This window comes from Pteropus vampyrus, unplaced genomic scaffold (genome assembly GCF_000151845.1).
Source record: "Pteropus vampyrus isolate Shadow unplaced genomic scaffold, Pvam_2.0 Scaffold714, whole genome shotgun sequence".
Taxonomy (NCBI): Eukaryota; Metazoa; Chordata; class Mammalia; order Chiroptera; family Pteropodidae; genus Pteropus; species Pteropus vampyrus.
The window spans coordinates 643,975-655,538 of NW_011889495.1; the positions used below are offsets into that span (position 1 = coordinate 643,975).

The window sequence follows — 11,564 nt, forward strand, 5'->3', positions numbered from 1 at the left end:
CAGAAGAATGCTGAGGTAGTTATTGTTTTGCCTCAATCAATCCCCGCATCAAGTGGATTGACCTCAGGGCAGCAAGCCAAGAACACTCAGCTATGAACATCCCTCTCAGATTCCCTTCCTTGTATCTTCTTGCCCGTACCCTTGATTCCAAACGTAGGTGGGTAGACAATTAGTTTCATGCAGGCTGTGGCTTTTTTTCATATCAACTGTTTTGCAACACCATGGATATTGGTGGAAACTTGGTGGCAACATTCTACCTTGGGAGATGGAAACTAATGGATAAATACTGCTGCCACCTCTGTATTTCTCCTTAGACTACAGTAAAATCACCCCTGTTGCTCACAGCAGTGACCTCAGCAATGCAATTTGATTTTGACCTCCCCTCCTTCCCAGTTTCACTTTTCTCGCATTCTCACCACTGCCTTCTGGGGTCATCTCCCTGGCACATGCTCACAGTCCTTGCCTAGTGCCCTGCTTCAGAGAACTCAAGCTATGGCAGCTTCTTTTCAATAACTTAGCTACAAGCATCATGGTAAAAACATCAGTTTAGAAATAAAAGTTTTGATTTTCTTCATTGCTGGCTTTTGGCTCTGCTGCAAAGAAATTCACCTATATCTATTCACATATTGTTTTGTTCCTCGTATTTGTTATTGTGGGCTCAGAGAAAGCAATTAGGTTTATGGCACTACTAAAGGTAAGTGCATTTAACTCCAAATTTGAATTACTTATTATCAAGCGTAAAATCCTTTATTTCGAATGTATTCGGCAGGTACGTGTACAGAGAATTTCAAATGCACGAACTTAATTTAGTTGGGCAATACATCACTTCACAAAGTCTGATGTTTCCAACTTAAAGAAATTGCTGTATAATGGTAATAACTTTCATTTGTGAGGTATTGCTAATCATTTCATACATTCAACAACTTTGTGAAGTAAACACAGATAAAATATTTAATTTTCAAGATTACCAAACTAGAAATCAGAGTGGTTAAAACAGGTAGCTGGTATTTGGCAGAAGGGAACTAGGATCTTTCCACCATGGCTGGCAAGATTGTAAAAATCCACACGATCAGGGGGAAAAAGACAAGATTGGGCAATCTAGTGAAGTAGAAGAAACTGTTCACTCATTGTTTCATTAAGCGGGTGTTTGTTGAGTGTCTTTAATAGACCAGGCCATGTAGAAGGCACTCTAGATATAATTATTGTAGGGAATAAGTTGCTAAGAAAAGTTGGAGGGGAAAAGAAAGCAATTTCCTGGGAGGGAGATATTACAACAGTTCCAGAACCCAATACAGAGGAAGTCTTTAATTAAAATTAACATCACCATTAGGGGACATAGCTATGTGGACCAATAATGCAATGATTTCCAAAGTGACCTGCCAAATCAATTTGAATAACTTGTCAACCAATAGGGCAATCATTTTTTAACCTGCCAGTCAAGTGAATCTATTAATTAGATAATTTGATCGACATTTGGTATTGAGATGGATTCAAATTGGTAGATGCAGTAAAATAAATTGATTAGATGAATGTTTTCCTTTTAATGGAGTGATTCTTTGAGTGATTTGAAAGTTGATTTTAGAACATTTCAGAATTACTGTGAGTATGAGTCATTATTCTAGTTCAGCAACTATATGACCTCTAAGACAGTGGACTGCCTTCTTTGTAGCTCATTCAAAGGAAATAAATAATGATGACTTGATCTTCTTTAGGAGTCAGCAGCTAAAGCCTATTAATTCTTCCATAGTAGAGCTTTAAACATTCTGGATCTTGGAAAGGAAAAGGAGGGAGGTTATCTCTTGGATCTTATCAGTCATTATTCTACTACAATAGTGTTTGCCCAATATTTACCTTGAAAAATCAGGAAAACACTATTATTATTCCCTGTTACCTGTTTACTGAAGAAGTTGAATTCTGAGACATTCCAGCTCCTTTAAGCCCAGAATGAAAATTCATATCAGGTTTCAGATCATCGTGCCTTCCCAGGTCAAGAGCAGCTGGCTGTGCAAAGGTTAGTTTTACGATTTTACACAGCTTTATCCCCACCTGTTCTTCACTCCTATATCCTTTAGTGAAAACTGCATTACTTTGAAGTTGAAGGTTGCATTCAGGCAGACAGAGCAGCTTTACTCCCACCCTGAGTTGGAACAGATAATGGATTCTGCAGAGCAGGTGTCCAACTGACCAAGGTCATCGAACAATGATTCAGTGTAAATATCCAAATTGAAGTTGTGGACAAACTCAGCACATGACAGGTGCAGTTGATGAGTGTCCTGTCTGGCTGTCACAGTGGTCTGAGGACACAGAACAAATCAAATGAAGAAGGCTGCACCTGCCTTAGAAGGTTATGTCTTCACTAATCCTGTAGCAACTGGCAGGTTGGCATTACTTGGTGCATATCTCTGCATTGGTGTGTTTGGATGATTTTGTTTCTCAGGAGCTATTTGTTCAGGGAAAAAATGGAAAGTGGAAAAATGAAGTCAGTTTTCTCTTGACATTTCCAAAGATGAATACTTGTGAAGAACAAGCAGGCAATCTTTCCTTAGAAATAGTCAATCCAAAGAACCTAGAAAGTCCTTCAGAGTTGCGAACAGAAGATCACAACTTCAAAAAAAATCACAAGAAAAAAATCAGAAGACTCTTCTCCTGGGAAAGAAGAGGAATTATAATCAATATATTACAACTTTATGGTTCTCAGCACTGTACAGAAGTTTCCTTTTGAGACAATGTCTGAAAGTCAAAGTCAAAGCATCTAATACATGCAAGGTGTGAATGATTAAAGTCAACAAAAAATGGGATTAAGTTACCAGGATTTTTAAAAATACAGTTGACAAAATGAAAGAGTTTTAGAAAAGCCCTTGAATTATATAGGTATAGGGTATATATATTAAAATGGTTTATAGCATTTTTTTCTGCTTTCATAGTTGAAAAGGCTAATGTAATATTTTTTAATTTTTACTTTTTGATATTCAATATTATATTAGTTTCAGGTGTATGGCATAATGGTTAGACATTTATATAATTTATGAAGTGATCTCTCTGATAAGTCTAGCACCCACCTGACATCAAAAGGCTAATGTAATGTTAAATGCTTTGCTTAATTTTACATCATTAGAAAGTGAACTAGTGTACACTTAAGTTGCTTTATATTTTCAACGTAGTGAAGAGGTCAGCAAACATTTCCATAAAGGGCAAAACTGAGAGAAAATAACCCTTGAAGGGGTAAGAACAGAGTGTATACATTAATAGGAGTTTATAGAATTTTCTCCCATTTCACAAGTGTGAAGGCTGAAGTTAAATGACATGTTCAACATTATATGTTTAGAGTGCAAGAGCCTAAATTCAAAGTCATGTTTTTTGACTGTTAACTCAGTTCTCTTGTTACTTTTACCACAGTGCCTGAGCACTCTGAGTATCAAAAAAGGCCTCCAGAAAGCTCTGAGCCCAACAGGGCCTTCTCCCTCAAGGGTCATTGTAGTAATAGTTGTGCTTGCTCTCTGTGTTGAGAGTGGGAGCTATTTCTCTAAATGAATGGTTGGCCAACAAATATATTTTTGAACATCTACTGAATGTTGGGGTACAGAGTCACCGATTCCTTGTGCTCGAGAGACTTTTATACTAGCATGTGGGGGAGACAAACAAGCATCAAATAATCAAACAAATCAATTATATCAGATTCTGATAAGTGTTAGGAAGAAAATAAAATGGGGTAACATAGTAAAAAGTAACTAGCACTGGTAACTTAAGGTGGGGAACTGAAGCAGGCTCATTGGTGGCTTTACCAAGCAGGAAGACTGCAGAAGCTGCAAGAACCATAACCAAAATATAGTAGCTCAAATATTAGAAATGGCAAATGATGAAACAGACAATGAGATAACATTCCCATAATACATTATTGTTGTGGACCAGGTAACCCATGCAATGTTTTGAGTCTGGGCTAAGAAATGCAGACATGAGGAAGAAAATGAGATAGCTCCTGGGTGGAAGGTGAGGATGGCTTTCCCTAGGAGAGAATAATGGTAATGCTGGTGTGTAGCATCACCTCCTAACTCTGAACTTATCCCACATTATCATGAAAGTGGGGAGACACATCATGTATCAAGAAAATGTTTTACATAAATTAACTCCTATACATGGATTAGCTCACAGAAACTATTGTTCATGTTTTACAAATAAGGAAACTGAGGTACAGGTGGCTTAAGTAACTTTCCTGTGAAAGGCTAAATAATGCCTCTCAATGATGTCCATATCTTAATCCTCAGAACATGTGAATATGTTTTCTTATATGTAAAAGGGGTTTTGCAGGTATGATTTCAAATTTTTCAGATGGAGAGATTATTCTAGATTATCTGGGTTTGCCCAATGTGATTATAAAGACCTTTGTAAGAGTCAGAAAGGAGGTGGAAGCAGAGTCGGACTGATGTGGCCAGGAGCCAAGGAATGCAGGAAGCTTTCAGAAGCTGGAAAATGCAAGGAAATAGATTCTCTTCTAGAACTTCTAAAAGAAATGTCACCTCGATTTTAGTCCAATGAAACCGATTTCAGAGTTCTGGCCTGTAGAACTGTAACATAATAAATTTGTGTTGTCTTAAACCACTAAATTTGTGGTAATTTGTTACAGCAGCAATAGGAAACTAATACACTGCCCAAGGCCACAGAGCTACAAAGCATCAGGGCTAGCATTAAAATTGAGGCAGTCTGGTGCCAGTACTGGCGATTTAACCACTATGTTATAGGGCCTTTCACAGGCAGAATAAAATTTCAGGTTGAATGCAAAATAAATGTCTCCTAGGTTTTCCTCTTAATCTCAGAATTCCAGGTCCCAGAGAAACTAAAAAAAAAAAAAAAAAAAAAGAGAAAGGGGATCCTATACTAGCTGGTATACTCTCATCCTCTTCCCTGCTCCGTGTCTTCAATCCTGTATCCAAGAAATCACTAAATAAACCTCCCATTTTAGAGATGAGGAATTTGAGGACTAAAGAATTGTGATTTTGAAGTCACCAAGCTGGTTGGTGAAACAATCAGCTAATTAGGCAAGGGGCAGATGGTGATGTGGGGAGACTCAATGATCTTAGTGCCTGTATGGAACTCAAGGAAAGAGACTGTGACAAGCGAGGACCTAAGAATCCAGGCTTTCTGAAACCTGTGTTTCTCATTATTTGCTTAGGAAGGGTAGGAGAAGAAATGTTAATTACACATCTACCCAATGTAATACCTCTCTAGAAGAATCCAAAGTTCTCACTACAGCAAACTTTAGCCTCCTGTGATTCTTATATTCCCAAATATTAGCCACTTTGACATGCTGGTCACTGCCCCCAGCTCTCTAACACAGCATCTAAGATAGTTTGGATGCTCGTGAATATTAACTGAATTAAGCAAAAATGCTTTTGATAGCATCCTTAGACCAGTGCTTTTCCAAATTTAAGGTGCATGCAAATTCCCTGGGGACCTCTTTAAAAACACAGGAAACTTATTGGATTCCATAAACCAATGTCACAATAAATAGATTAACTAATTAATTAAAAATAAAAATGCAGATTCAAAGTCAGAAAGTCTGGTTGGGGCCTGAGTTTGGGCATTTCCACAAACGTCCCATGATACTGATACTGCTGGTCCATAGTCAATATTTTTCAAGGTTCCTGAAAATGAGACTTCCCTAACCATATACAAAATATAATTCATATAAAGTTTGATCATTCAATGAAAGTTTCCAGAGGTGGTATGGAAATAAAATTTTCCCCTTTTAGAAACCCGTGCCCTCCCAATCAAGAGAGCAAATTAGATGCCTGGATTCAGTGGAAAGAGTTGGAACAGTACCCCAAATACCCGTTCTCTGACTTCTGCTCTGGTCTTCCAAAGGCAGGGAAAGGTGTAACGAAAGGAAAAAGGGAAGTGTCCAGGAGTTTTCACGCCTCCGTTCCTCTACCATTTCCAGCCTTTAAGGAGCATCTACCCCTTTTGAACCGCAGAGGTCACCGCCAAACACACGGGAGCGCAGCGCCGCGCCCCGCTCCGCGCCTTTGCCCAGGCGGAGACCGCCGACGCGCGTGCGTGGGCGCTCAGTATAAATAGATCCCAGGCGGCCGCCACTGGACAGAGTCAGGCTGCGGGCACCGCGGGCCATGGCGGGGGAGGACCACCAGTGGCAGGAGGGCAGCATTCTCTACAACATACTCATGAGCGCGAAGCAAACGCACGCGGCTCCGGAACCACCGGAGGCGCCCAAGGCGAGGCTGGGGGGCGTGTGCTGTGGCTGTTCTTGCGGCGCGGAGCCCCCGGTGGGCAGAGAGGGGCTGACGGGTGGGAGGGCAGTGGCGCTTCTATACCGCTGCTGCTGTTGTGGTGAAGAACACCCGCGGCAGGGCAGCATCCTCTACAATATCCTTACGAGCGCAAAGCAAATGCAAGAGGCTCCCAAGGCGCCAGAGGCGCGGCTGGGGAACGCGTGCTGGGGCTGCTCCTGCGGCGCTGAGCCCCCTGTGGGCAGAGAGGGACTGCCAGGTGGGCAGGCCACGGCTTTCCTGTACCGCTGCTGCTTTTGCGGTGAAGACCACCCACGACAGGGCAGCATCCTTTACAGCTTGCTCACAAGCGCAAAGCAAACACACGTGGCTCCGGAAGCTCCCGAGACTCGGCGGGGAGGCGGGTTGTGGGACCGCTCCTACTGTGCACAGAAGCTGTGGGGCAGAGAGGAGCTGCGGGGCGAGAGGGCAGTGGAGCTCCTGTATCGCTGCTGCCTTTGCGGTGAAGACCACCTGCGGCAGGGCAGCATTATCTACAACATGCCCACGAGCGCAAAACAAACGCACGCGGCTCCAGAGGTGCAGCCGGGGGGCCCCTGGTGGAACCCCTCATGTGGCGCGCAGCGGCTGGTGGTCCTCAAGAGTCCACAGGTGGTCTGCGAGGCAGCCTCGGCGGGCCTGTTGAAGACACTGCGCTTTGTCAAGTACTTACCCTGTTTCCAGGTGCTGCCCCTGGACCAGCAGCTGGTGCTGGTGCGCAGCTGCTGGGCGCCGTTGCTCTTGCTCGAGTTGGCCCAGGACCGCTTGAACTTCGAGATAGTGGAGACCTGGGAGCCCAGCTTGCTGCAGAGGATCCTCACCAGCAGGCGGCGGGAGACCGCAGGCAACGAGCCGCCGCCTCTCCCCACGCTGCAGCCACACTTGGTACAGCCGACAGAGGCCCGGCATTTGCCGTCCGCCGCAGAAGTCCAAGCCATCAAGGGTTTCCTTGCCAAATGCTGGAGCCTGGAGATCAGTACCAAGGAGTACGCCTACCTCAAAGGAACCGTGCTCTTTAACCCCGGTAAGGGCACCAGGCTCGGGCTCTGGGTTTTCTATGCTCAGTAGAGAGCTGTGCAGTGCCTACCCGGGGCACAGGCGCTGAAGAGCTTTCAGTGATCAGGGGAGTGAGTATCGGGGCAAAAGTGTAGAATGGCGACTAACTCAGCACAGTTGGGGGAGCTCCAGAAACCAACCATTCTTCGTGGGTGGGCTGCTGCCCAGAGGATGCGGATATTTTGTTGAGATCTGTACGCGTTTCTCTGCAACTTTCTGTTACTACAGAAAAGTTTGTCTTCAGGGGACAATGGCTATTTCTCCTCTAGTCTTTTAAATCCGATAGCATAGCTTAAAAAAAAAAAGTTTGTGTTCACCGCAAATTCTGCAACATCTCTTTCTGAAAACCAGTTCTGAAATTTACTAGAACTTATTTGTTGGAGAAACTATTAAGGCTGGCAAGGAAGGTAACATTTAATGAGGACCCATAGGGAGATTATCTCCTAGGGACACTGTCAGGCAGGATACTGGGTTTAGTGTTTCATGAGTCTGCCTCTGAATAGTCATTTTATGGTCCTAAGCTGCTGGAGTATCTCATCGTCCAAGTGTCTGTGAATATAAGGCTAGCAAAGGGGCAGGAAAAAGACACAGTAGGGACTCGAGCAGGAGCACTGTATTTTAGAGCTTGAAAAGACCTTAGAGACCTCCTAATCAACCCCTTCTGGCCTCATCCCCATTTGCACGTTAGGTAGCCTAGTCCCAAATGACCTTACTTGAAAGTAAATGGCCACTGAGTTATAGAACATGGGCCTCCTGTCTCCTAGGCCCAGTGGGATGTTTATTGCACCACACTTTCAGGTTGCCTCTTGGGTACTGGACACTCTCCTCCACACAGTGCAACCATATCATGGGAGACCATCTCCCTGAACAGCCAAGTACCCAGTCTTGAGTATGTCTTAATACTAGAGTCATCTTCAACCAGAATCCTTCCAAAAGGGTCACAGTGGATAGGAAGTTTCCAGGCAGCTTGAGTTGGGATAGTTTTTATAATGTTCCCTCCACATCCTTTTTTTTCCCTGACATCAGGAGTCTCCATTATGTCCTTGCTTCCTGCCTAGCATTTTTTCTAAGGGGTACAGAGCTGTATTTAGTGGGAAAATAATTCATTCAGAACTCACACTTCAGAACCTAGAGACCTTGGCTTATTCCAGCAATCACTATAGGTCGCCATTTACTTATATTATTGTTTTCCAAACTTGTGAGTGCATAAAAAAACGCTTGCGGGGAGGCTTGTTTAAAACCTCTCCAGGCTCCTCCCCTAGAGATTCTGATTCAATAGTTCTGGTCCAGGGTAAGCAAATCTGCATTCATAATAAGTGCCCCAGGTGGTGTTTAACATCATTGGGAAACTGTTTTCTTGTGGGTATTATTAAACGTCTACAATGTGCCTTGTTCTGTTGGAATACAAAGGTAAGACAAGCGCTCAGCTTCCAGAAGTTTACGTTCCACTAGTTACCAGTTTCCCTCTTTTCCTTCACTTTGTTTTGCATACTTTTCACACACACACACACACACACACACACACACACACTCCCTCCCTCCCTCCTTGCCTACCTCCCTTCCTCCCTTATTCTTGCTCTGCTTTTTGGAATCCTCCTAACATGAAGTTAGCCAGCTAAGCTGAGTGTTTTAAACACAAATGCACCTGTATTGGGGGAAAAAGTAATTCATGTTTAGTGCGTGTCCTTTCTTTGCTGTTTATCCATTTGTATCCCATAATCATTGTGTTTAAACATTTTTGTTTTTTACTGTGAAGTCCATCTATCCACCTTTTCTCTTTCCTGTATCTACTTCGAAGGCAAGTCTTTTTTTGGGAAAAGGCCACTTTCAGGGTGTGGAAAAGGAAGGGTGTGGTATGAAAGCAAAGAAAAGTGATGTGGAGTTCACAAGAGGAAGTTTTAATGAGCCATTAATCTAGACCTGAAAGAGCTTCAGATTTCTGGTGGAATTCATGCAAGCCTCTTCTTACCCTCATCAGTGGAATTCAAACCCAATAAACTTGGATCTCAACCCTGGATAATAAACTGTAGGTAGTAGTGGATGTTATTGTGTGGACTGGGATAATCAATTGGAATATGGATTAGAGATGTTGTTTTTTGGTTCTCATTTTATCTATCAGATTTGGTATTTGGCTATAATAGGAATGACTCACTATTGCTATTATTATTTTTTAAAGGACACTTGGCTCTGCTACTTTGTAATAATTAGCATGGTGCTTTTAAAATTCTGTTGGATTTCGTAGAAAAAGAAGGAAAATGATTGCAGTAATCATTGACATCATTTTAACAGAACATTAAAGTGATAATTACTTAAATACAAGTTAAAGACCTTTACAATAATATTACTATCATGAAGGACCAAAGAACTTTAAAAAGCAGCCTCCTCTTACCATCTTAAACTTATAGGCACTTCTTTCTTGCATTGTATTTCACTCAGTTTTACTTGGGTATTACACTGTACTGCAAGAAGGTCATGTGTTCTCTATTTGAAATGTTACTTTTGAATCATGTTGCAATCGATGGTGTTTTCATGTTTACTTTTTAACCTTTTAATGGCTATAAAACAATGCTTTCAAAGACCTCTTAAAATGATATTTTAAAAGAGACTTTTGGAATACTCATTAGAATCACTTTTTTTTTTGACCTTCCCAAATACAGAAATCATGGTACAATGAGCTAAGTGGACAGTGTTATCTCTTAAATTATCATGGGACTCTAGACTAAAATCAGCCTGCAGGCAAATAATTAAAATGAGACTGTGAGACACATTTGTGACTGTGAAGTTTACCACCATCATCTGGGTAATCATTATAATGGTGGGAAATTCAAGGGAGGGTGGTAAAATATTTGTCATCTGACAAAACTTCTTGCCATTATACAATGGCCTGTTTCCCACAGGTAAAAGGTAAAGTACTCACTTCTTAAAATAATTGTACTTTATACTTGCATAGATAGATAGTGGACTGGAGCGTGCATTTGTTGGCTCCGGTCCAGCAGTTTTTAACTGAAGATACAAACAGTGGATATTAAATAAGAATAATTACATGATGTTTCTTTCTTGAAAGTATTGCTTCTGAAAACTTAGAACTGGCTTGGCATTTATCCTTGTTCTGGAAAGCCCTTTTTACCAGGAATTTTGAGTTCTTGTTTAATTTGGGAAGGGGCAGAAATTGATGTATTTAAAAAGCTAGTGAAGGGCTCGATGAATGTACTGTTTATGTGAAAAATTTTTCTCCTGTTTTCTCCTCCAGACCTGCCAGGCCTGCAGTGTGTGAATTACATTCAGGGACTTCAGCAGGGAACTCAGCAGATCCTCAGCGAACACATCAGGATGACGCACAGGGGGCACCAGGCCAGATTCGCTGAACTGAATAGTGCCCTTTTTCTACTGAGATTTATCAATGCCAGTGTTGTTGCTGAACTATTCTTTAGGCCCGTCATTGGCACAGTCAGCATGGATGATATGATGCTGGAAATGCTCTGTGAGAAATTATAAAGGCATCTGTGGGCCACACAAGTGCAGTTTACCGTGAAGAAAAGGAGCTGTGGGCAGAAGATTGTAAAATAGCATAAAATAAACTTTATTATTATTCTTACATGCATAGTATTTTTGTATTCAATTAAAGAAAAACTTTAGTTACAGACAATTAGAAAAACTTATTTCATACTGTTTCCTTGTGAAGGAAAACATTTGCTGCAGGTATCTTCTACATCTTTAAGGAAAGAGCAAGGTAGTACACTAATAAGCTATTTTCACAAGTTTAGCAACGCTTAACTGAACGTGCTAAAATAAAATTCATATTATTAAGTTATGGTAAATGTTAAAGTGTTAACCATTAACTTGATTGCAAAAAGTTTCATCAGGGTTTAAATAAGACTTCAAAAAAATATTTAAAAACCTAGCCAACATAAACAAAAATTAAGTTATCTTTGACATTTAATTTTATGACATGCCAGTGTTGGTGAGGGTTAACTTGGCTGTCTTCATTTCCACTTTCATCAGCTATATTGAGGACCGTCTTTGTACCAAATGGAATTAAGTGGCAATCTGTGATCATAGAGGTGCCTGACAGTGCAGTAGAACATTTTCAGAATTTTAGTTTGGGATTATTCCGTACACGGTAAATAAAGTTCAACAAGAAACTTACATTCTATAAGGAGGCATTACAGTTCCAGATAGCTCACCATCATTATAAACCCCCAATTATATCTCACCTTTTAGATACAT

At 41.5% G+C, this 11,564-nt stretch overlaps 1 protein-coding gene across 1 annotated transcript; it reads left to right on the forward strand.

The window, feature by feature from the left end:
* Positions 1 to 6,122: 6,122 nt before the first annotated feature.
* Positions 6,123 to 10,832, forward strand: NR0B1 (nuclear receptor subfamily 0 group B member 1). The gene is made up of 2 exons (XM_011385421.1): positions 6,123 to 7,305; positions 10,588 to 10,832. Exons 1-2 carry the CDS (start codon positions 6,123 to 6,125, stop codon positions 10,830 to 10,832), a joined length of 1,428 nt encoding a protein of 475 aa, XP_011383723.1.
* Positions 10,833 to 11,564: the final 732 nt, after the last annotated feature.

Excerpts from the sequence above, each read along its gene's own strand:
- NR0B1 (XM_011385421.1), top strand. The coding sequence starts at position 6,123 with ATGGCGGGGGAGGACCACCAGTGGCAGGAGGGCAGCATTCTCTACAAC. Across the intron at positions 7,306-10,587 it reads AACCGTGCTCTTTAACCCCG|ACCTGCCAGGCCTGCAGTGT; the intron begins GTAAGGGCACCA and ends TTTCTCCTCCAG.